We start from the raw sequence: 26,747 nt of genomic DNA, 5'->3' as shown, positions 1-26,747 counted from the left end.
TCCATTACGACTTAGTATTTTAAAAATGAAGCCTTGAAAAAAAACAAACAAGAAGAATGAACTACTCACTCATTCACTATGAACTTTACATCCAAATCAATAGCCTTTCGTACCATGGAGTCCAACCAAAACACTTCCATTGATATCATATCAATGACTAACAAAAGCCAATGACCCCTAAAGCCACAAAAGTGGACGGATTAAATGACAAGTAAGATTTAATTACATACAAGTGGTTAAAATTAAATAACTAGTAAGATACATTGAACACACATGAATATACAATACATACACACTTACATGGTGGCGTATGGCACAAAAATCAATTGATCCTTTCTCACAACTTTCATTCTCTTTATCAGGCTGTGTTTCATCTCTTCTCTATCTCCAAAATCATTGAAATGTGAAGGATGGAAGAATCCATATTTTGCTCGAGAACTTTCAAATCGGTCGTAGAGAAACCTAAAAAAATAAGTATAGTAAATTAAATGGCAATACCACCCAATGTATAAAAGATTCCTCTTGAGACAAATAGTTTACCTTAAGTATGCAGTCATTGAGTTAACCTCAAGCTTCTTCATGTTACAAACATCTAACAAATCAGATTTTAAGAAATAATTGAATGCTATCTCTTCTTCAAACACCCCCTTCTCAAGTGGAATACTTATTTGACTTGATTTCATCATTTTTTCTATAATCTTGCCAAACTTTTGGAGCTGACTTGCCACTTCACCATTAGCTGCAGAAGAATCATCAACCATATCCTACAATCAAGTAAAAATGTTAAAGTTAGTTACGATAGTTCTAAAAGCATAACTAATAAAATTTGGAAAATATATTTTACCTTATCACCTACTATCACCCACTTTTCAGGCCAAGCCACAAATGAGTTGTGTAAATCTAAAATAGAGGTCAAAACACCACGCATGTATAGGAGAGGGGAATCAGACACACAATACACAATCAATCGACACTTTTACATTGTGCTCCCCTAAAGGAAGATTGTGAATTTTTTCTAATGGTCCCGTCTTCTCATAAACCTTTCCTTTGGCAACAATCTTGTCCTTTGATCCCAAAGTCAATCTACAATTCTGCATCTATCAAATAATACATACAAGTATTAAATACTAATGTATATGATAGAATGAAACTAATGTTGGATATAATTTCACAATTTAGCCCATAAAACATACTTGCGGGATACTAAACTCAATATTTGACGTTGCCTTGTCCACTTTTGAAGTACCACCATCTTCAAACTACATGTAAGAGATAATGAAAGTTAATAAATAAAGACAAAGCAACATTGCATAAATTTCTACTAAACCAAAAAGCTAACAATGGGGACCATTTCTTGGGAGACAGGATGCGACATAACTTAAGTCGTATCAATGATCTAGTAATCCCTTTTTTGCCGCGTTTAGTTAAAAATATGCAAGTTCCTTGTTTCTTATCCAAAAACCTTCGCTATTCTATTCCTTTTCGGGCAAAACATCCCTCTCGTTGTGGAAGAACACCGTTCATCATCCTACTCATCCAATCCTTGTGTATGGTTTTAGTCATTTGTTGGTAAAATCCTACACCTAACACAAAGATAAGTTCAACAATGGTAAAACAAATCTTTAGAAGAACCATGAGTTCCCAGTTTTTGAATGTTCAGAACTTCCCACCTCTCCAATCCTTACATTCCAACGTACAAGAACAAACACACAACATGGTAGATAGTCACCATATGCAAGGAGTGAATGCAGTAAATCCAGGAGCTCAAACAAGAAATTGGAACGAAATTTCCAGGTCAAAAGGAGGTGCATGTAGAAAATTTCAGAACCATACCTGAGAGTAGCATGTTTAGAAATGATAGAGGGGAAGAAATCACCAGTCTTCCTGAAGCTACAGCGGAACAAACCCAAAATGAGAGAGTGGAGCAGTTGATGCAGGTAGAAGAGAGAGAGGAATCAGCTGAGAGAGAGGTACGGCTGAGGTAGAGGAGCGATCGGGTTGTAACATTAATGAGGAAGTGGACACGGGCTTTTGGAGAGAGCAGCTTGTCTCTGTAATAATGTAGGTAGGCTCTATGGTAAAGAAGGGAGGAAGTGCTACCGGATTGAGGTTGTGTCAGAAAGAGAGGAACAAGTTGAGAGAGAGGAGCTGCTAGGCAGAAACTCTTATGAGGAAGTGGGCATAAGAAGTTCAGGAAGAGATGTTGTCTCAGGTAGTAGTGCAGAATCGATAACAGTAAGAGAGCTTGTGATTCGGTCGGAGGTAGTGGCAGAAGCATCAGCAGTAGAGTATAGTGAGTCTGAGGAAAACAGGGACAGGAGAGGTGAGATAGAGAGGCCAGAAGGAGTTCTCGATACCTTTGCTAGTGCAGTCAATCGGCTAGAGGCAGAGATTCTGGTCAGCAGTGCTATAGTGGTAACAGGAGAGGAGTCAGAAAGTGGGGTTGAGTACAGTGAAGGGCTATACAGAGAGAACAGAGTACGGGAGCAATGAGGTGGTTCTGGGGGATCAATTGAGGCTAGATCAGAGCACTGAGGGGGCTGTGATAGTACAGGAGCAGCACGGAGTGGTGGATTTAAACATGATGAAACATGTTTAAAACCGGGTTTAGTTTATCGGGTTTAGTTTTTCTATATTTACTTGGTTTAGTTTTACATTTTTATCAATGCCATTTCTAAATACCTTGTCAGATTTAAACATGATGAAACATGCTTTGAAGTTTGAACTATCTATCCCTTCTTAGATTTGCATGTAGATATGCATAAAGTGTATCTGAATGTGTATAAATTCCAAATTTTCAGCCTCTAGTATTGATAGTTTGATCCTAATTTTCAAAACAACCTACTTTGTTATGCTTTCTCCAAATTTTGATTCACTAAAGCCTAAGGAGAGCCCGGTGATCGACAGAGTCACGAGAGGTATGGGCTTTGACGGCAAAGGTGATAGAACGTTGGGAGAGATAGCTGGTAACCTTAATATCTCTAGAGAGATGGTTAGGAAGCATGAAGTGAAAGCACTAATGAAGCTCAAGCACCCAACCAAAGTCGACTATCTTCGCAGATATATCCTCTAAACTAAGAACTTTGATGTTCTGCACTTGGAGTCACTCTTGAAAGTCTCGTGTATGGTTCCCTCGTCTGCCATTTTTTTTTTCATTCCACTGCTCTTGCTGTATATAAGTGATCTATAACATAGTTCCATTAACTATATATAAGATATCTTATACCATTCTGAGAACAGGGAGAGGTTGTCAGGGGAGTTTATGGAAGAGCATGTTAACGTCTTAGTGCCTTATCTTTAAAAAAAAAAAAAAAAAAAAAAAAAAAGCTAAGGTTTGGCAAACTACCTGTCGACCTCTTGAGATGCCGCTACTATTGGATGCAACATTTTCTGAATGGTGGGAGTTATTTGTCTCTTTTTCCTTCACAATATGTTCTAAAACTCTCACCCTTTCCTGAGATTCATGTAATTGGACCAACAGCTCCGCATTATACTTCTTTGTTCCTCGTTTTGGTATTTTGAAATAGGCCATTGGCGTGACATGCTTCCCTAGCCTCTAACTCATTTTACGCTGGTGCTCTCGGGGTACCCAAAGCCATAGCAAGAACATCATTGCTTCCCTCAGTCACTACAATCCCCTCATCTACTTGCTTTTTCAGATCATCCTACAATAATAATGAAACCAGTGAATCCCGAGCCATATGTATACAGGTGATATAAAAATAGCTTGATGTATGGGCATGCAAGGCAGTCTTCCTACTGCCCCGCAAATTAAAAGCAATCAGTGGAAACCACCTACTGCTCAAACCATAAAAATTAACACTGATGGAACAGTTGGGAAGAATTCCGGACCTGCAAGCTATAGTTAAGGCGTTTGATACATCACAACCTTGGGAAATCTTACAAAAAGTCCAAAACAGTTGACAATGGAAACTTACAATTTTTCCTATTACTTCCCTTGTGGCGTCATTTGAATATTCACCATTTTTGTTTTGACGAGCCAATTTCCATTTGACACTCCTATCTTCATGATCAACAAAAATGCCTGTCTCTATGGATTTTTTTTTCTACACATGAACCATAACAACACAATTAGACATCTAAGTTAGTTTAGTTTGAACATAAGAAACTACTTAAAATAGTATTTACTAAATGTACTTATAATATCTTCTTCAAGACCCACATAGCCTGATCTGCTCAGTCGGTGTGTATACACATTATTGGATTGCCTTTCAGATTGTAGCAAGTTTAACTCCTTAAAAATTCCAAAGAAGAAAAGACATTAACATATGTATATATATCTAAAATACATTAACAGACAAAAGAAGTAGATATATACCTGGAACTCCGGGGTCAACCTTGATTGCACAAATGCAGTCCAAACCATTATGTCAAGATATTTATACTTTGTAGGTGGCGCCACAAGTAGTTCGAGATCATCTTTGAATGGAAGTATGTACTTAGTAGTCAGAGTTGTCTTAAATGTCCTCCACTTGAGGCTAATATCAGATATAACTTGACCCCTCGTATTTGGATCCAATACAAATCTCGTCTATATCAAATGAATTAAATGGTAAGCCCGCAGAAAATTCATTCTAAAATATATAAATAACAGGCCGGAAAGCGCACATTTCTTTACCTGCATTGTAGCCCATAAATCTTTTTCCAATTGCCCTCCCCAAAAATCTTTTAGTTTGCGCCAATCACTAAACGCGTTTAGTGGGACCATTACTCTTGCCAAAGCCCCTTCATAACCATCTATCTTCCTGCGTACTGCTCGTGGTGTAGGCCTACCTTTTTTATCATACTCAACAGTAATTACCTTTCCATCCCAATTCTTGGTCATCTCAAGCATTACAGTTGTCCCCCTACTAGCTTTCCTTTTTTTCTGAATGTGGGGTTGATCAACATTACTTCTATTGTCCTGTGATTCACCATTCCTTTCTGGATCCATTACTATGCTATGAAAAAAACCATACATATCAATAAATATATTGTGCATGGCCTAGAATGGGTAAGTTCAACATGATACCGTGAAACAATGCAGAGCATATGAAAGTATGAATAAACATAGTACAACAATGCAATGCAGAGCATACGAGTATGAATAAACATAGTACAACAATGCACTGCAGGAAATATATAGGAACAAAAGACACTTACACAAAAATCGCAATTACCATACATAGTACTGATTACATGTCTTTGGCATCAATTTTCAAAACAAACAAAAAAAAGATCATAAGACAAAAACGGACCGTAAAACAGTAGCACCATGCAAAAGATCTATCACTTAAATATCATTGTCGGTCAAATCCCCTAAACATCTTCACGTGTGTACATTTTTTCTCAGATTCATTTACAAAGATCCAAAGGTTCATCATAATGCACTACTTCAGGACGGGTATGATCTTCAATGCCAGCATCAAAGAGGTCTTCTTCATTGTCATCAGCATGATAGGTTCTTTGAGGAGCTGCTAGAGCAATGGACCATTTCTGATTGACTGGATCAGGTACATAGAAGACTTTCTTTGCTTGGGAGGCTAAAATGAAAGAATCGGATTTATAGCCAATTCTAGAAAGATCAACTATGGTGAAACCCAACTCATCAACCTTAAAGCCATTCTTGTTGTCAACCCAATCACACTTGAACACTGGGATTTTGAAATGACCATAATCAATCAACCATATTTCCTCAATAACACCATAGTATCCTGCTTCGCAGAAAACAGGATTTTTATCCTTTGCACTAGAGACATGCATTGCAGTGGCCACTAGACTAACACCACTATTCTGACTGACACGTGAAGCATCACGATCCTTTGTGGTAAAATGGCAGCCATTAATTGTGTAACCATGATATTTCATTACATGTATACGGGGACCTTGTGATACCCATCTCAAGATTTCTGAGATTTTGTTACCAGAGACACGCCGATCTTCAAAAACCTGTCCTTAAAAATGTTAGCTACATTTATTAAATAGACACAAAACATGTTTTACTGTTGACAATTGTTACCTCGTTTTTGAGCCAAGAACTAAAAGAACGATTATGTTCATCTTGTAACCATTTCTGAACTTTGGACTGTCGGGGAAATGTTTTCTTTAGGTGGTTCATGTGTCTCCTACATAATTTTCCATACGAACCGCATGGTTAGCTCTAAAATTTCCATAAAGAATTAGAGTAAAAAGTAAAAATTTGTAAGTCAAATAGTTAAAGTATAATTACTCAATATATGGCTGAACAACACTTGTATTGTGCAATACATAGCAATGTGCTTGCTCCAAGGACTTAACATCAGCTGCAATAAAATCACCTCCTGGAGGATTCTTTCCAGTCACAATTTCAGAGGGTGTGTTATTTTCAATGGGAGAAATTCCAACTGCATCCAATCCAGAGAAGAACTCACTACAAAACTCAACCGCTTCCTCGGCAATATAACATTCCGCCATGCAACCTTCTGGACGGTAACGATTTCTTACTTGACCTTTTAACACCGACATATACCTAAAACACAGAAACCACTCTTTACTTTAAATAATTTAAATTAGTAATAATATTAGAAGAATATTTAATGTTCTTAATACCTCTCAAATCCATACATCCATCGAAAGCAAACGGGACCACCAAGCTGGACTTCTTGAACAAGATGGACGGTTAAATGAACCATAACATCAAAGAATGACGGTGGGAAATATTTTTCTAGCAAACACAAGGTGACCACCAGATCTTCTTCCTCGAACTTCAAGCAATCTAAGAACATCTACTACCTTTCACATAATTCATGGAAAAATGAGCAGAATTTGATAAGTACAATCCTCACATGTTTTGGTAACACCGATCGTATAGCCACAGGAAGTAATTGCTGCATCAACACATGACAATCATGAGATTTCATACCCCCCAACTTCAAGTCTTGCATAGAAACCAATGCTCTAAAATTCGATGAGTATCCATCTGGAACTTTTAACTTATGCAATGTTTCACACACACTAAATTTCTCTTCTTTGGATAATGAGTAACAAGCTGGTGGTAAGTACGCTTTCTTTTCACTTACATCAGGTACCAATTCATCCCTTAAACCCATCTCCTGCAAATCAAGACGACTATTCAGTCCATCCTTTGTTTTGCCTAGAATATTTAGCAAGGTTCCAATAAGACTCTCACAAACATTTTTCTCTATGTGCATCACATCCAAGTTGTGCCGAAGAAGCAAGTACTCCCAGTAGATGAGGTTAAAGAAAATTGACTTCTTCTTCCAACAAATTTTAGCACCATCATCACTAACATCTTCCATCCGCTTCCTCTTTAATGGAGTTGACCTTTTTTATTTATTTTTTTTTTTCTTGGGCTTCTCTTTTGGTATTGGTTTCCCCCACAAGGTTTTGATTCCATCAACCTTTTCTGCCACTGTCTCACCAGTCAAATGAATAGGTGTTGATCGAAACTCTTGCTCACCCATTGAATGTTTTTTTCTGTTTCCGAAAGGGATGATCTTCTGGAAGGTACATTCTATGGGCCATGTATACATTCTTCCTTGAATGTTTTAATCTACACGATTGTGTCTCTTTGCCACATACGGGACAAGCATGATAGCCTTTTACAACATAACCAGATAAATTACCATATGCAGGGAGATCATTAATAGTCCACAACAATACAGCTCTCAATGTAAAAGCCTCTTGTCGATAAGCATCATAAGCTTTAACCCCTGTATCCCACAGTGTTCTTAAGTCATCAATTAGTGGCTGTAAGTAAACATCAATGTCGTTTCCAAGTTGTCGTGGACCTGAAATCAACATCGTTAACATAACAAACTTTCTTTTCATGTACAACCAAGGTGGGAGATTGTAAGTGACTAACATTACTGGCCAACAACTATACTTGCTGCTCATTGAGCCATGCGGATTGACCCCATCTGCTGAAAGTGCCAAGCACAAATTTCTTGGCTCTTGGCCAAACTCTGGCCATTTATCATCTACCAACTTCCATGCGGGGGAGTCAGCTGGGTGGCGTAACTTATCATCAACCTCTCTCTTGTCAGCGTGCCAAGTCATATGTTTTGATGTCTGTACCGACTGAAACAATTTCTTAAACCTAGGGATAGGTGGAAAATACCACAGAACTTTTGCTGGCACCCCCTTATGTTGCTCAGTCAGGTTCTTATTCACTTTGTATCTTGACTCACCACAAGTAGGGCAATTAGTTTTATTCTCATTATTAGATCCCTTTCTATAAAGCACACAATCATTCGGACAGGCATCTATTTTCTCATAGCTCATCCCATACACAGACAATGTCTTTTTCACCTCTCTCATACTTCGGGGTAGTAAATTATCATCATCGGGTAGCATATCTCCAATGATTTTCAGCAACCGTGAAAAGCTTATGTCAGACCACCCACTCCTTGCTTTCTCATTAAACAATGTAACGACCGCAGATAATTTGGTGAACTTTGGGCAACCTTTGTATAAAGGTTCCTCAGCCTCTTCAAGAATTTTCTGAAACTTTTCGGGATTAGATGAATACTGGTCACAAGCGGTCTGAGCCAATTTTATTGTGCTTGCAGCATCATCTGGGGGTGTGGTATCATCTGCGAGTGCATCATCACCTAGGGCTTCACTCCCAAAATGGTGATGGGTGGGCCTATCTAAAGGCACACTCGAGGGAGCTTGACCAGGAGATTTTTCTCCATGCCATATCCATTTGGTATAACTTCCATCAACACCATGGTAAAACAGATGGAACTCAACATCCTTAGCCACAAATTTATTGAGATTCCCACATGTTTTGCATGGACATGGCATGGGATTATGTTCACCAAACTTTTTGGCAAACGCGTCATAAAACTTTCAACCCCTTTCCGTTATGCAGTAGTAAACCGATTCAACGACATCCAAGACTTGTCCATTTCTGGATAGCACAATAAAATGCTAGAGACAAGAAATAATCAGAAAGCCATTGCCTAATTACCTAAGAATTTTTCTAACAATGCCAATATTATGTAAAAAAAACACATGTACAACTTATAAAAAATCGGTATATTTAAGCAAATACACAAAACAAAACTGGAAAATAATAAAGTCTACTTCAAGATTTGTTTTAAATCATTCCTATTAAAATACAAAGAAAATGTTTAGAACTGGAAGTAAGGTAGCTTAATGCATCATAGATAAGTTAAGTTTCCAGCAGATTTGGTAACTAGTGTGGTTCTAAGCTAGACAATGGAAATGAAGCTACCTACTTTAAATTTAATTGATGCAAAAAACGTAAGCCACACTTTAATTTACATTCTAAACAAACATTTAGTCAAAGAACTGAGCATCAAAGTTCAAAGTTTCATTAACTAATAGATCCACACCCAAAACTATGACTCTAGCAAGAACCCAGAAAAAAACACAATATTTACATATTATATTGAAAACTAAAACAAACCCCAACCATGTTTAGCAACCGCCAGATGCACAATCGCAGTAAACACAAAGATATTCAAAAAAAACAAGAACACCGCAAAAGAGGAAGAAAAATTACCACAGGGAAATACACCAAAGCACTGCAAAAGAAAAGAAGAAAAGTCGCAACTTTGGAGAAGAAAGATGTCTACTTTTGAGCGAGAAGTTTCTATTTTGCTGTTTGAAGTATTGTGGGCTGCGAGAAGAAAGATGTCTTCTATTTCCATTTTAAGCGGGAGACTCAAAACTTTCGGCGTTGTATCCCGCCTATGATTTTAAGTGATATAACATACTTTGAGAGAGGGCTTTAATTTTTAACGAACTATATTAAGTTATGGCTTTAAGTTATTATCATAGCACATGAGTCGGCCCGATATTAAATATAACAAACTAATTGTATCGGTTTCAATTTTGTGATATGAAATTGCAAAATTAATATATCGGTTACAGTCTGCCCGATATTTGAAATTTGAAACCGATATTACAAAATTGGAACCGATATCAGATGTTTTGGAGGGGATTATTATATCGGTTTTACTTACAACCGATATTAAGAGATTTTATAACCGATATAAAATCACTGTTTTTTAGTAGTGTGTGAACCAGAATTCTTGCTGAATAGGCCAAAGTTTTAGTATAACCACACCAGGGTCATCGTCGGATGCCTTGAGCAATGTCACTTATGATTGTACTTTCAACGCCTCCACCATTTTCCATGTCACAAACATGTATGCAATTTTCTTAATTAACACAAGATCAAATGATTCTACAACGTTTTCAATTGCTACATAATATGTTCTACATTTTTGATAGTCGTGTTTTTGTTTCAATTTCAGTTGGCTCAAGAGTTTGAGCTTAGAGGGAGAATTACCAGTTGACTAGGCCAACCTCACTTATTTGCGCGAAATGTAAGCCTGGATCGTTTTTCCCAATTGAGTTTTACCAAGGCCAATTATGGGCTATACTATCCGAGGCCCAAACTCAAGTTTCATGGGCCTCACTGTATTTGGCCCAACAACTCTTTCCCTCGCATTTGACTATTTGAGAATACTTGAAATGGAAGTTGGGTCTTGATTTTTCTCTCTCGTGCAGAGATCTGACACGAAACTTTCTGAATGGGTCTATTCCAAAAACTTGGGCTTCACTTCCTCTCGTCATTTTGTAACTACTTTAACTTCATAGGCTTAACTTAAGAGTTGCACATTTATTTAACTGTATTATACTAGTCAAGTATAATAAGTATCTACATTACATTATCAGGTCTTTGTTGGGAAACTTTATCAGTGGAACCATTCCAAGAGAAATCGGTAGTATTGCTACTCTGGAAGAACTGTAAGATTCCAAAATGAGTAAGAGTAAATTCGTATAATGCCAATTATACTATACTAACCCAACTTAAATTATTTACAAGTTCTTGCAAGACAATAATCTTGGAGGACCCCTTCCTCCAGAGCTTGGAAATCTGCGTAGACTAAGAAGAGTGTATGCCTCTTTCTTTTGTATTTTAAAGTCAGCTTGGTTGGTTCATTACTCATTACTCATTTTAAAGATTGAGAAGAGTGTATGCCTTTTTCAATATCTCTTACTTTTGTTTTAAGAAATGTTGCATAATTTACTAACAATTATGTGGACCAATGCAGAGATATGCAATGAACAAATATGGAGGGTCCTATTCCTCCTAACATTTATCTCTTGAGAAACCTAACATAACTGGAAAGCCTTTTGTCACTGTATGATAGTTTTAATTATCTTTTTAACCATTTTGTTTAATCAAAATTTTGTTTTAGGAGGATATCTGACCTGAATGTATCGAGTATGGATTTTCCTGATCTGCAAGAGCTGACAAAACTGGAAGAATTGTAAGTTGAGTTATGGATATATATTTCTTGTGTAATCTTACTATTAGTCTCGTAAAGGGTTGTTTGGACTAAGTCTCAAACGGTGTGGCCAAGTCGTTTAGGACTTAGTACAAACGACTTGGTCGGGTCGTTTGGACTAAGTCCCAAACGGTGTGGCCAAGTCGTTTAGGACTTGGTACAAACGACCTGGCCGGGTCGTTTAAGTTTGGGGTTTCGAATTCAATTTTTTGGAGACCAATGGCATACTTGTAATAATTGTTTTTTTTTAGATTTTTTGAAACCAATGGCACACTTGTAATAATTATTTTTTTTGTGGGAATCCGCCCAACACAAATTGGGGTCCGGCAGTAATAGGACCCTATAAAATAGTACTTGACAAGTCATTTTACTATTTGTATGCATCTTCAGATGTTCAATATGATTTTCCTTACGGTTTTTCAAATTTGCCGCTAAACTAACAATTTTTCTTTATTAGTAATTGTTTCAGCAAGATTTGCCAAAACACATCAGTTGAAGGTCGGAAGTAATGTTTTTTTGGAAATGGTGAAGGAGATGGTGGTTGGGAAAAGATGAGATTGGACTTCGGTTTTAAAGTTGCCTACGTACCCAAATGTATTGCTTGGGATCAAGTCTCGATGCGTAGTTCTGGAAAAATGACGAAGGTTGGATTTTATAGGTAGCATTGTTAATAGTTACTTCCTCGTTCTCCAATATTCCAATCGTGGGATGAAGTTGGAGAACCGGGCGGGAGAACCGGCCCAATCATGGGATGAAGTTGGAGAAGTCCGGGACAACCGACAACTTTCGTGGGATGAAGTTGAGAATGGCCGAGACAAACTGTGGAGTGGGATGAAGTTGGAGAACTGGCGGGACATCTGTCAACTCGTGGAATGAAGTTGGAGAACTGGCGGGACATCTGTCAGCTCGTGGGATGAAGTTGGAGAACTGGCGGAGAAGTCATTTCGTGGGATGAAGTTGGAGAATTCGTGGGATGAAGTTGGAGAATGAAGTCGGGACATCGGACATCCGCTCGTGGAATGAAGATGGAGAAACTGGCGGGAGAACCGGCCACCGCTCGTGGGATGAAGTTGGAGAACTGGCGCATGAACTGTCAGCTCGTGGGATGAAGTTGGAGAACTGGCGGGATAGCTGTCAGCTTGTGGGATGAAGTTGGAGAACTGTCATGGGATGAAGTTGGTGGAAGTTGTTTGACTCGCAAAACATCGTGGGATGTAGGCTTTGAGCGTGGGCTTTTTGTAGATAAGCTCTGAGCATGGGCTCTGAGCGTGGGCTTTTTTGTAGCAAAGCTCTGAGTATGGGCTTTGAGCGTGGGCTTTTTTGTAGCATGGACTTTGAGCATGGGCTTTATATTGAATAGGGCTTTTATTGGGCCACATTTGTGGGGGCCGGAACAGTAATAAAAAATAGAAAAAGGGAGAAGAAAGAGAAACAAATAGTTTATCATTCCAGCTAGTGTTTTACTCTACTGTGTTTATGAATTTTATGTTCTTTAATTTGATTACAAAACATCATCAATAATATTCAAACTTCTTTGACGAAACTGATAGTCTTTGGTGGATTGCTAACTCAACATGCTCAAAGAAACACATGTAAACTCTTTGACTTATATGGACTTAAGGAGTCGGAGCAAGCATGTACCACTAAAGAGCATTTTCCTTTGTGGCGGCAATTTTATTTATGTTAAATACTGTTGTGGGAGTTGTTGAACAAACAAACAATCCTAGAAAGTGTTATATCTATGTCTTGTACAAATAATATTTTATTTGTCTATTTTCTTACTTCTATTACCATATATTTGTCACGTACTTTTTAGTATTTATTTTTATTTAAATATAAAAGGGAGAAAAAGAGGTTTATTTCCTTACTTCTATTGCCATATATTTGTCACTTTTTAGTATATATTTTTATTTAAATATAAAAAGGAGAAAAAGATAAACAAAGAGTTCATCATTTTGGGCAGTGTTTCACTTATGTTATTTGATTGCAAAACCTCATAAATAATATTCAGACTTCTTTAATGAAGTTGATCGTCTTTGGTGGATTGCTAACTCAACATGCTGAAAGAAACACATCTATGGACTTAAGGAGTCGGAGCATTACCACTCAAGAGTGCTTCCCTTTGTGGCGACAATTTTATTTTTGTTAAATACCGTTGTAGGAGTCGTTGAACAAACAAACAATCATAAAAAGTGTTCTATCTATGTCCTGTACAAATAATATTTTATTTGTCTATTTCCCTACTTTATTGTCATATATTTGTCACAATTTTTTTTTTTTTTAACTATGCAATATGTCTCAGAAGCTTTTTATTGTTGAAAACTTATGGAGGCTAATTATTAGAAGGGGTCTTAACTCTTAACTAGCTAGGTTGATTGTATAAGTACACTGGGACATTGTAGAACTTATTTCTTACCCGCAGAATCGAAAACAAATTTTCCAAATATTAAATCTTTATGCGTTGCTAAACATTATATTGCTACTCAACAACGTTATTAGAAGTACCATGACAATGGGTCTTGCAAAAAATGGGTGTTGAGAAGAGATGTCATCGATTTATTTAATTAGTTCAAAGAAATAGGACTAACACTCGATGCACACATATTTATAGCATGTGGTGTCCTATTTGATAAGGGGATGTTGTGTTGCAGTTTGAATCAATGAGCAACCATGGAGCATTATCTGAGTGTAAAGAACATGTTAGGGAGTACAAAATGTTTGAAAGAGGTCATGAAGTTCATTGAAAAGATGTCGTTTGACCCGAATGTAGAAGTTTAAAAATCATTGGTGAATCTTTCGAGAATTCATGGTAACATAGAACTCGGGGATCATTGTGCCGAGCTTGGTAGTATTTTTCAAATTACTTATGTATGTAATTTACTCTATAGTTTTATGTATACTTTCATGATAAATAAGCACTAGTTCTAGCTATTATTATGAAAGAAGTAGATCAAATGTCCACTAACATGTTATGAAAATACTCCAAATGTACAAATCTTATATGATTCTCTCATATTTTTACGAGTATCGGATTCAAAAGAGAACTAACCGAATTATTAGGCTTATCCAGGGCCGGCTCTGAGATTGTATGGGCCTAGGCCAGCTCTTTAATGGGGCATTTGTAAAACCTTAAAAAGTTAGCAAAAAATGAGATGCAGATTGTATATGATTTATAACAAATTTTAAAAGATCCATATCGTTAAATAATGTCTGGTCTAGTGGTATTGATGTTAAACGTATGTCCAATCCATCCCCTAATTGGGTGCCTTTTTAATGGGCTATGTCCCGAACATAGTCGAGTGAGCGGAGCGAACGATCTTGGCAGAAGGGGGGTAATGGGTATACGGACAAAAACCAAGTTTGCTGCTTTCTATCTGTCTGTCCTCAACTTTCTCTCTCATTTTTTTTTCGCCCCCAATACCCTTTCTCTTTCACCCATCTCTCTCTCCCTCCCCACATTACCCAACTCTCTCTCCCCCCGCAGCTCCGCTCACTCCCCACTGCCACGCAGTATACTAGTTTATATGGAATTTTAGTTTTGAAATCTAACTAAAAAGAATTTTAGTGATTTTTCTTTTTTACCAAGTGTTTTAGGCGAGTAAAATATCTAAAAGAGCCCGGGGCATATGCCCGGATCCAAATTCTAGTCCAAGTCTAATTCACTGGAACTGTTTTAGGCCTAAACCCAGCGTCCCAGCCCCATCCAAATCCAACCCAAGTTCTCAAAACAAGTTCATCACTTCACTGAGAGAGAATCAGTAAAAGCCAATGATAGTCATGGCTCAAGTAATACGTCCTCTATTTTCTCTACGCACCAATTTCCATTACCGTTTACTGACACCCATTTCCTCCATCCGCCCAAACCCAAACCCACAAAAGCAAAAGAAAAAACACCTTCCTTATTCCACACCACCAACTTCTCTCGATTTCCAGTCACGTGGTTTGAGAACTGTTGAAATGCCATCACCCTCTGATATCCAAGAATCCAGTGGCAGTGACTCAGACCTTCTAGATAAAAAGAGTAGAAACCAGAAAAAACGCGAAGCCCGACAGACTGTCAAGTGGGGAATGGAGCTTGCGGAATTTTCTGTTCCGCAAATTAAACGAATTGTTAGGTATTTAATATAAACTCCTTTGGTACTTTTAAGTAATTATTAAAGATATATGAGATTGACTTGTAGTGGAATTTGTTTGCAGTGTAGCTTCACTTGGGCAAGAGGTTTATAATGCTATTATGTTGGTGAAGAAATTTGGTCCTGATGTTCGAGAAGGGAAACGAAGGCAGTTTAATTATATAGGTTTGTCATTTATTTTATTTTTTTCTTTTGTGGTGTTATAATTGTGTGTTGGGTGCAAATTGCAGTGTTATAACAGTGTCATATTTGTTATCTCTGTTACATTGCGAATGCGAGTACATTGGAGACTTGTGTTGGCAAGCTGCGACTTGCAAATACTTGGGGCAGTTATGGGGCTATAAAATTGAAATGTTCTAGATGCACATCCCGGTTTTGATATATAATATAAGAGAGTGGTAACAGGAAGCGTCACTCTTAGTTATGGTGGTTGCGTGCAGTAGGTCGTATCCATCTAGCATGCTTTGTCTTCCTATACTTCAGCAAAAGTAAAGAAATGGTCTCTAATTGCCATCATAATGGAAACCAAAAGTAACTTCAATATCTGTGGGAGAATTACCTTTGTTTTGATATCTATGTGTACTTGTTGCAATCTATCTTATCCTGGTTCTTTGTGTCTAGGCACAATCTCTATGAGCTCCTATAGCTAATCCACACTACAGGTGAGGTCTTAACCCTTGTGAACCCTATCAATGACGGTCAAGAAGAATCCAGCCCCGAATGTTTGAATGAGATAGAATAGGGAAGAAGTAGGTGCTGTTTTGAGTAAAAAAAAAGAAAAATTAGGGAGTTTATTGATGGTCCTTGAATCTCACGAATCTTTTGTGGAAAGTTGCTTTAGGGATAGAAAAGAGTAGAGAAGCTTTAGAGATATTGTACAAGTGTTTGGAGTGAGAACGAAGAAAATAAAGTTAATTTTGAGTAAGTGAAATTGAGCTCTTATTACCACCCCTATTCCTGGGCTTAGATTGCAGGTATGCATTAAGACTTTAACCAATGGATTTCTTCAGGCGTGTTCAATTCTGAAATCCCAAAACATGCTTTTAACGACATCTCTCTCTCTCTCCATTAAAAAACTAAGTCTATGAGTGTAGCATCTAGTTCACATCTACAATTTAAGTGAACAGAAAACAAACTAAGACCGTGTTGAGATACGATCATAGAAATGTATCTTTGCAACCTCAGAGTATGTTCCAAATACTTGTATGAGATGAAGTCTTCTCCAGAGACTGGAGACTACATCCCAAGTTTTTTTTTTGCTCGAGACTACATCCCAAGATTACCATGACTGACTTCCCAATTTAGCTATTAGTCTATCACTATGTGATAATCGTCATTTCTGAGTTTCAATGTGAATTTTTTTTGTCCATTTAGATTCATTAGATACTTTTTCTCTTGTGAACATACAAGTACTTCAATTATATGTACATGATATGTGCTAACTCCAAGAGGACAGTATAAATGTTTAGTGATTGTACATTTCTAACAAACTTATTTTTTGAAGTAAAAGTATACTTTACATGGTTTTCATGATTTGATCCTAACTGGCTGCAACAATTTATGTTAGGTAGACTGCTGCGTGAAGCACAACCAGAACTTCTGGATGCTTTAATTCAGGCTACTAAAGATGGAGACCAAAGCAAGCTTCAGGAGTTATCTGATGCTGGAGCATCTATTGTTGGCGATGATGAGGAAGAGGGAGAAGAAATTGAACCTGAGGAGGAAGAGGATGTATGTCATAATCTATTGCAAATAATCTGTTGCGTATTTGAAGTTCACGTAACATTTTGGATGATAAATACACAGTGAATACAAGCCCGTAGTTTTAGGGGTTTAGACCTCTCCACCCACCAGCCACCACCACCCAAGATTTTTTTTTTTAAAAAAAAACATAATAATGAAAAGAGCAGCACTGACACAATTAGATGCAATTTTTGCCGTAATACGAATGCTCTGGAAGTTGTATATTACTAGGTGTATATACTAGGTTGTCCACAGAGAAGTCATTGGCATTAATTAAATATTTCTTCCAGGGAAATCACATTTCTGTAGCATCTCGATGGTTTGACGGCCTAATTGATAAGGACTCTGACATTACCAAAGAAGTGTACTCCATTCACAGCGTAGAGTTTGATCGTCAGGTAATTTACTTGCAGAGATAGTTAATTTTTTTGAAACTTGACTAGAATCTTGCAAATACCTTTAAGTTACACACTTACACTATATATTCACCTCATAAAATGAAAATTGTGTTACACCAAGGATAAATCTTTTTCCTCATTTCGCATTTACTTTGTGTATAAATTAACTAGGTGTTGTTTGTTTCTGCTTATATATTGTCAACATTGACTTCTTTAGTTCAACATTAGGTTCAAGTCCAAGTGATTGATTTTTGTACTCCCATTCCATTCATTTTTGCACTGAGTTTAGGTGTTGTTCTTTTTTTGGTATTTTTAATCAAGTATGCGTTCAATAGGGTTCCTTCCATCTTTTAAATTCCACTCTTTCAGATTTATAATTCCACTCTTTTAGGCTCGGCTTGGTCTCACTCCATTCATCGGCCTACTATTTTGACTCCGCTTTTCTTTTTCTTTTTTCTTTTTATTTCATTTTCGTAGGGCGTAGGCAGTTCAGTTAGTCCATTAATAGACAGAATAACCATTGCTTTCTTTTTGAATTTTTTATATTAATCCCATAGAAGATAGAGTAATCTTGCCTGGGAATAATTTTGCTGCACCTTATCTCTAGCAATGTTAATCAAATAATCAGGGAGGTTCTCCATCTTATATCCACGGAATTATGTCTAACAGTAGAATCTGAAACATTAAAGGTGTGGATTTGTCTGCACAAGTTTGAACTGTTCACCCACTACTTTGTTTCCGTTTTTATTTTTCCATTCTAGCCTCTAGGTGTTCGCCACTTCTCTATTAATGATTGATTATGTCAAAAGCCATCTGTAGCTCTTGAAATAAAACTTGAACGTCTTTTCACTTGGATACTTACAAAGTTGTTTGATGTTACCTTGCTTTTGATGCTAATTCAGTCTAGTATGTTATGTTATTGGCATTTAATGCTAAAGAAAATGGTGGTGCATACTGTGTTTTAGATTCTATGTAGAGAGACTTTCAAGTTGGTAGTGCCATGGTACTTGAGTATATGGTGTTAGGAAATATTTATCTGGTTCTTATACCGTGTATTGAAGGTCTACATTCTGTTAAAGCACAATCAAGTATTGCGTTGTATTACTCATGAAAGATGGAGTTATACATTTTAGGATGCTACCTTAACTTTTGCCCTCGCAGATTGCCTTCACATTCACACTAAGTTTTCAAACTGATTCATATCTTAAAATTGTTTCATAGTGAGTATGAGTTGTGATTCTCCATAGCTGTTCCTTATGTTACATCATTATATAGGAGCTAAGAAAGCTTGTTCGAAGACTACGTAGTATTCAAACTGAAGAAAGTGAATCAGCGCTGAACAGGGCAAAGAAGCCCCTCATTCGTTTTCTTCAGTCCCTTGCGAAGCAGATGGAAGATGAATAGGAGCTAATTTACAATGCAATCTTGTGTCACATTGTATAAGGTGGATGACACCCATTCATTTACACCCCGCCAATAGGTTATATTTGATTACATGTAGGGTTCCCATGTATTATGTAAACTAATTATCGGCTAGTTAATCGCAATAATGCAGCCAGGTACTGGAGACTGTCATCTATACAGGGGCTGGGCCATGAGAGATCAAATGGGTGCATCTAGACGGGGAAAGTAAGAATTTCATTGTTCACTCATCTGATTCAAGGCTTGAAGACAGGGCAGGTAGTTGGAAGAAGAAAGCGGACCGAATCTCTCGTAGACCAGTAGACCAATCTTCGCTAATTGAATTCCATTTCATTCTCTGATGGAACATATTCCATTATTTTGAAAATGGGTTGTTTCTTTAAATTACGATGTGATCCAGGCGTTGACTACTTGTTTTTTAGTTATTGTTTTAGGGACATTGAAGGTTCTTACTGACTGATTTAACTTTGCTCCATCTCTTTCAAATTCTAATAACTAAGTGGTTGCTAGAGACCAGAAGAAATCAATTCATCGAATTTCAAAACCAGGTTCGAGAATATGCATTCATCCGGAGAGATGGATTTGTTCAAATTCTAATATACATTCACCCACTGAAAAGTGAAAACTATACTATTAACAAGACACAAGCTGGAGCTGGTTCCGTTCCAAAAATTGCAATCAGATAATGATGCATTTGCTTTTGCACGTTATACCGGTTGCAGTGTGGTAAACATCCGTGTTCCCACTATACACGCACAAAACATCTTTTATTCCCACACAGCGAGTCCGCCCAGTTTAATAACATTTTACGAACACCATCAAGAAGTAGCTTAGGAGCGGATCACCAGTGAAATATATGATTCAGTCTAAAAAATGGATAGATCGGAAGTAGATTATTCTTGCGTTTGCATCATTAATGAGTCTACTGGAGCATATGATTGGTTGACAAAATCCTAAAAGTCAATATTCGGGAATCAAAGTATCAGACCTTCTCAAAAGTTGCAACTTTTTGGGCAATCTCATTTTCAAGCATTGAAGGGTGGCATTTAAATTTTGAAGTGTTGTAGGTTGTTAGGGCGCATTTTTCATCAAACTTCTTTGTTAAGCATGCATACCTCTCGTTAGACAAAGGTTTTGGCATCTAACTTTTTCGTTACAAGACTTACAACTGAACTGAGTAATTGACCCTACATCCTACTCACAGTCTAGTAGGATTTCAATTAATTGATCAATGCCAATATGATCTATATACCCAACCAGTCCACCGCGATACCAACCCTACCGTAGGATGCACGGAATGTTGTTTATATAGATCAATCTCAAAAGATGGTATCAATTTCTCAAACTTCACCAGTTTTGTGATTGCTATAATTTACTATAAAAACATTTGGCCTGACGTGTATTATTAATTGGAAAGGCTTTGATGACTCCCTCGCCCATGTGAATGAAGCAAGTCAGTATCTATAAAGTTTAAAATGAATGAAATAAATGAAGCATCATTTGTAATTGCATTGCACATGGTGTGTTTGCAAAGGGAAACATAACCAAGTAAGCCCACTCAAAAACTAAGTGTTGGAAAGATCATGAACGCAAAAAGAACTTCCCTCGGTGACAGAAGTGATATCTAGAGAGATGTGCAAGACATGTAATCTTCTGAAAGCGATATATATTCAAAATGATGTAGATTAAATTGGTGGAAACTTCAATTTATCAAATCTACTCTTAAATTAAACAAAACAATTAAAACTAAAACAAATTTTTATTTCTCTCTGAAATATTCTCAATAACACAACTCTCCCAAACCCTAATTACCAGTCCATTATTTATACTAATCCTAAAAGCTATAAACCAATAAGAACACGACATCTGTCAACAACTAAAATAGAATAACTTAAACTAGTGGGCTCACGACCCATGGGCTTGGACTCAGCTAAGGGGCGCACACGTATAACACTTGACAGACGAGCTAATGCCCTGCATCATTCTCCCCAATTTGAAAAGAACTCGTCTCGAGTTTGTATACGCAATTGACTAATGAAATTCACTGTAGCTAATGCCCATTACTCTTTTGTTGTTCAAACAAATTCGACCTCAAATTTTGCCCAAATAATTACTCACAAGAATAAGAATGCACCATAATGTATGCAAGTTTGCAAAATCACCATCATGATTTCTCTGCTCTATGAGAATACTACCACATCCCAAAATAACAAATATGCATACCTCCAATTGTAACTTTAGATGCACTGAATTAAAGAGCATTGTATAATTAATTTCAAAATCCTCCCAAACTGGATTGGCATACTTAACAAAAAGATTCCCAGACAAAGAAGGAGTAGTGACACAAAATTCAGATTCATCTGCTCCGTATTCATCAAATATTGGTAGAGTATCTAAAAAACTATCATGTTCTTCCTCTAGACAAACATAAAAATAGGAGGGGAATCCCAATCAACACAGTTTAACTCCATATTACAGCCCTCACTAACAAATAAATCATCAGTAGAAGAAGTAGAATAAGCCATAACGGGCATAAAAGTGGATGCATCATGGATGTTCACTGTAGGGCTTTGTGTGGCTTGAACAGGGCTTGCTGTCTCGATTTCTGGTTTTTTAGCATATTTATTTTTCTCATGTGATGTAAGAGAGAAAAACATACCCGATTCCCGTGCTTCAGCCAAGAATGTCGTACACATAGTGGTTTCTATATCTGGTGGTTTGAGCGGTTCCAAGATTAATTTCCTGCCGTTATGCAAGAATGAGTGAGTGTTCTTGGTGCTATCATGAATACTCCTATAATCAAACTGCCAAGGACTCCCTAGTAGGAGATGACAAACGTCCATTGGAACAACAGTGCACATTACTGTATCTTTGTAAGGTCTTATAGTCAGTGGAACTAAACATTGATAATTGACTGCCACTGGATCTTCCTTTTTAAACCATTGGATAGAAAATGGTTTAGGATGTTTAGTGGTCTGTAGTCCTAGTTTATTGACCATCTCTTGGGAAACTAGGTTATCAGTAGAACCACCATCAATAACAATAGTAGACAACTTACCTTTACTGATACATCTGGTTCTGAAAATAGAATGGCACTTCCATGTCTCCTTATCACCCTCCCTAATGATCATTGCTAGTGTTGCAACTAAGGAGAAGTGTGTTGCTGACATTACTGGGTCTTGTGGATGCTGTTTCGGGGAACTTTGAGCTGACGGTTTTGCTTGAACAGTTGAAGTCAGCACTGTTCTTAACACGGTGTCCTCAGTACTTGGTGCTTCCCACAAAGGCTCACCTAGATTGGGATTAGGCGCATCCCAGTCAATTTCAGCGCCAGTACCCCATCCTACATCCCAGTCGTCTTCATCAAACTGATTTAACTCTGATTCTGTCATGCCAGTCAGATCTATCGACATAGCTCTGTAAAGATTGAAACTTTAATCTTTAGAAGTAAAGATAATCGGTTTTTTACCTTGAAAGAAGAAAAATTGAATCTCCGATGAGAAAAGAAGCAAAAGATTGAAATTTAATTTCGGTTGAAGCGATGCTTAGCGATGAAGCGATTACCACATGAATAGTGTTCCCGATGAACAGTGTTTCATGAACAATACCGATGAACAGTAACACGAAAAATTAAAACGAATAAGAAAAAAAGAAAATTGAATTTTACTCAAGAACGATTCGTGCTCCGATATCAAATGATGTAGATTAAACTGGCGGAAGTTTCAGTTTATCAAATCTATTCTTGAATTAAACAAAACAACTAAAATAAAATAATTTAAAATAGTAGGTTCATGACCCATGGGCTTGGACTCAGCTAAGGAACGCACACGTATAACACTTGACAGACGAGCTAATACTCTCCATCACAAACTCTTTCTACTTATGGTGGATAGATGCTTCATGCTTTAGTGAGTTCGTTCACTCTATGGTCTATACACATATGGAGCGAAATTTTAAACGCCTCTAGGCATCTATCCAACTCCGAGGTGTATAAGTGTATTGGGCATTTGGCCTTCATAACAATTCAAGCTCGGTACATTAAATACCCTTACGTAATACGGTCATAATCTGCTAATTCAGACAAGCCAATAGACAGAGTCAGTCAGCTTTGGCTGACAGGCAGTTGGATAATTTAGATTGAACGCGTCACATTGTAGACTACTCCGTTTGATCTTTCGTGTGCATTTGAGAGACGGAGATGTGCACTGCTGGCTGCTGCGGGGTTGTGTCTGTGTTAGGCTTTGGATCAGTGGGCGGCTGGGAACCCATTTTAAGTTTCAAATCTTTGGAGAATTTTCTAAAAGATATTTTGCTCATAGTGATGTTTCAAATTTTCAATACCAACATGCACATTAATTTCGTGATCCCATTTCAATCATGCACAGCAAATGAAATGACATACACGAGAAACATAACATAGATACTTCTCTTTTTTCTATGATAACTGACCCCGTAAACATGAGTTTTGAACTACACGAAATCCTAAAAAACTAAAAATCAGATAAGACCTACTGAAAATCTAACTTACTGTACTGTTCGCATTTTATTTTTACCATTTTTCAAACTCTAGATATTTCTATTTTTTCCCGACACTAATCGTAAAACAAAAATTAAATTCTTGTCTTTTTCTGGAGCCCAACAAAACTTCATCATGCTCATCACTCATCACTCATCACTTCCACGAGCTAACTTAACAATAACCCACATTAATTTTCGAGAGCTACTACAGCGGTTCTCTCTTTTAAGGAACAGTACCTAAGCATTAAGTCAGAAGATTTTTTCAACCTTCTACGATAAAATATCTTCTAAATCCCGTCAAAAAATCTTAAAGGCTTATTCAGAAATATCATCAGAGTTCAGTCTAAACTCTAAAGATTAAGAATGGTCATTTCACATTTATATTTGGTCGTTTTAAGTAGTAACCGCCTTTGGACCCTGGCAACTGTAATCTGGTGTCAGTAGTTAAGATTTTTCTGAATAAGTCTAAAGATTAGGAACTCAAACTTGGATCATCTTTCCTTTGATGATGTCGACCATGCTTTCAGGCCACAACTAGTATCTATAATTTTCTAATTAAGAACGTCGAATTATTCAACACAAATTACTAGTGCCCAACGTGCAAAGGGCGGTTACTACTTTAAAACAAGCAACAATTGCCGACTTCTTCCTTTGTGGGGTCCATTTACCGGCTTCTCTTCTCTCCCTCCACCCTATAAATTGTCTCCCTCTCTCTCTTCAAAAAAAAAAATCACATTCTCTTATTCCCTTTCCTTTTTCTCCCCCCGCATAAAAAGAAGAAGAAGAGTTTTGCTTCATAGTTCATACTCAAAGTCCATCTTCCTCTTCTTCTTCTTCAAATATTATCATTCATCTCCAATGGCTAGATTATCTCTCTTCACTTCTCTTATGTTCTTCTTATTCATCTCAAGGGTGTATTCGGCAACATTTACATTAACAAATAACTGCGCCCATACGATATGGCCAGGAATATTATCAGGAGCTGGAACATCACAACTTGATGCAACAGGTTTTTCACTACAAAAAGATGAATCAAAAACAATTTCCATTCCTGCATCTTGGTCCGGTAGATTATGGGGTCGAACTCTATGTTCTGAAGATTCAACCGGTAAATTCACATGTGTAACAGGTGACTGTGGGTCAGGTAAACTAGAATGCGCAGGTGGTGGTGCTACACCACCAGCTACACTTGCTGAATTCACATTAAACGGTGCTAATGGTTTAGATTTCTATGATGTGAGTTTAGTTGATGGGTATAATTTACCTATGTTAGTTGTACCACAAGGTGGCTCTGGTGGTAATTGTAGTACAACTGGTTGCGTAGTGGAGTTAAATGGCTTATGTCCAAGTGATTTGAAGGTTGCTAGTTCTGATGGTAGTGATGTTGCGTGTAGAAGTGCTTGCGAAGCATTTGGTGAACCACAGTATTGCTGTAGTGGTGAGTATGGAAATCCAAACACGTGTAAACCATCATCTTATTCTGAGTTCTTCAAACATGCTTGTCCACGTGCTTATAGCTACGCTTACGATGATGGGACAAGCACTTTCACTTGTGCTTCTGCGGACTACGTTATCACTTTCTGCCCTTCCATTCCGACGAGGTAACTTTTTCTTAAAAGGTTATTTTAGTCTTTTCGAGTCTGACAATGTGAACGTTAGATAGATACCGAAACTTGTGCTCTGTATCTAACCTATGAAAAAGTATACAGCGAATATTATATCCTTTTCTGCACCGGAATGGGTCCAGCTCATTTCTTGAGAAACCAGAATTCTCGACTTTTATTGGGATCAGTTCATCCCAATCCCTTCATATCCTTATTCTCGACTTTTAATGCCAGTGTTAGAGATTTCTTGTTATTAACTTCTTATAGAGTTATAGGTCATACCATTTGCATAACCAGCTAGTGTTTTTTTTGTTCCAACCTAACAGCTAGCTAGTTGGCTATTTTACATTCTTTTTACGTTTTTTTTTTTGGTTGGCCCAACCTAACAGCTAGCTAGTTGGCTGTTTTACAATCTTTTTACGTTTTTCTTTTCTTGGTACCAGTTTTATCAACTAGGTCGGTAGTGACGGTCAACCTAACATGTGTTAATATTGCGTTAATTATTTGCGTTCCTAACATATGATTAGGAACTTTGATTGTGCACCAAATATTGCGTAATTAACTAAAATTGTGCGATGGTGCACAATCTAAGTAACAGTCAGCTAAAGCTCTTAGTTTTATGCTGATCGACTACAATTTAAATAGGCGTAGCTTGCAATTGGGATTGTTGATGTGTTTGTTGTAGTGGGTTTTCTTTCTAATACATGGTTAATGTTTTTGCAGCAAGAAAGCATCACAAAATCCCCAAGCAGCAGACTTGCCCCTATACAATTCAAGCATGATCTTCTCGGGTAATCCGGATTACAATGGTGTATCTTCCACCCGCGTTTCTTACATGCAATTTTTGCCTTCAGCTATCACACTGTTGCTGGCAATATGGCGGTTGTTCCATCTCTTCTAAACAACAAAATCAGTTCACATTTCGAAGATGGGCTCTTTCAACTTTAACGGAAAGTGGCCGTATCTCGTGGGGCCCACGATTACAATCATAGTGGGCCTTATAACGTGGTTGGGTCTCACGAATTTAGCCAAACGTGACGGTGAACTGACTCGGACGAAAACGGCTTTGCCCATATTTCTCGTTTCTTCTACACCTTCAAGAACCAAAAAAAATATATATCATTTAATTTATTTTTTGGAGGGTTGTATATGATATAGTGGTCATCATCAGTCACGTTTGCTGTCTTTGAGCGTCGGTGATGAGATGAAAAGAGAGGGGTGACGTGGGGAATTTTTTTATTTATTTTAAAGTTAATTTAGGGGCTGATATTAATTTAGATTAGTATACACTATTACATGTTAACCACCGCCTATTAATGACAAAGAACTATTTCATTTTCTATTCGTCTTGGTGTTTTCCACAACTGTGCTTTGTGGCTTGTGTTTAATTTGAATGTGTTCTATGACCAATGTGTTGCCAAATTATAGTTGGTAGTTTGTCCGGTATAACCATGTGTGCAATTATAATATTTCTTGTGACCAAATAATAAAATTTAGTGTGCGTGTGGATATATTTTTTTTTGTAAAACTGCGTGTGGATATTAGGTGGCATATTGGACACAGGCTTGATTATCTGACTAATAATTTAACAAAAATTGT

The 26,747-nt window shown here is 37.3% G+C and overlaps 3 protein-coding genes and 1 long non-coding RNA gene across 5 annotated transcripts; 2 read left to right on the top strand and 2 right to left on the bottom strand.

Moving 5' to 3' along the window:
* Window positions 1–367: 367 nt before the first annotated feature.
* LOC147520005 (uncharacterized) lies at window positions 368–896 on the bottom strand. The gene is made up of 3 exons (XR_015214345.1): window positions 845–896; window positions 541–764; window positions 368–462 (listed from the first exon to the last, which is right to left on the bottom strand). It is a non-coding gene; the product is annotated as an uncharacterized LOC147520005 (long non-coding RNA).
* A 6,559-nt stretch (window positions 897–7,455) lies between these two features.
* Window positions 7,456–8,808, bottom strand: LOC147520004 (uncharacterized). Its single transcript, XM_086594224.1, has one exon. The coding sequence runs from the start codon at window positions 8,806–8,808 to the stop codon at window positions 7,456–7,458; it is 1,353 nt and encodes a 450-aa protein (XP_086450350.1).
* A 6,224-nt stretch (window positions 8,809–15,032) lies between these two features.
* LOC147520003 (kinesin-like protein) lies at window positions 15,033–19,501 on the top strand. 2 transcript variants are annotated; one of them, XM_086591510.1, is made up of 6 exons: window positions 15,044–15,445; window positions 15,528–15,628; window positions 17,031–17,194; window positions 17,497–17,604; window positions 18,880–19,048; window positions 19,160–19,501. In XM_086591510.1, exons 1-5 carry the CDS (start codon window positions 15,099–15,101, stop codon window positions 19,006–19,008), a joined length of 849 nt encoding a protein of 282 aa, XP_086447636.1. In that variant the 5' UTR covers window positions 15,044–15,098; the 3' UTR covers window positions 19,009–19,048; window positions 19,160–19,501. The 2 variants fall into 2 exon arrangements, with proteins under 2 accessions (XP_086447637.1, XP_086447636.1); XM_086591511.1 differs by having other exon boundaries at window positions 15,033–15,445; window positions 18,880–19,501.
* Window positions 19,502–24,267: 4,766 nt separating this feature from the next.
* Window positions 24,268–26,492, top strand: LOC147520002 (thaumatin-like protein 1b). Its single transcript, XM_086591509.1, has 2 exons — window positions 24,268–25,145; window positions 25,872–26,492. Exons 1-2 carry the CDS (start codon window positions 24,403–24,405, stop codon window positions 26,047–26,049), a joined length of 921 nt encoding a protein of 306 aa, XP_086447635.1. The 5' UTR covers window positions 24,268–24,402; the 3' UTR covers window positions 26,050–26,492.
* The last annotated feature ends 255 nt before the right edge of the window (window positions 26,493–26,747 follow it).

The sequence above is a fragment of the Coptis chinensis genome, chromosome 2 (genome assembly GCF_015680905.1).
Source record: "Coptis chinensis isolate HL-2020 chromosome 2, ASM1568090v1, whole genome shotgun sequence".
NCBI lineage: Eukaryota > Viridiplantae > Streptophyta > Magnoliopsida > Ranunculales > Ranunculaceae > Coptis > Coptis chinensis.
The sequence above is the reverse complement of the archived record's forward strand: the minus strand, read 5'-3'. Positions and strand labels throughout refer to the sequence as shown.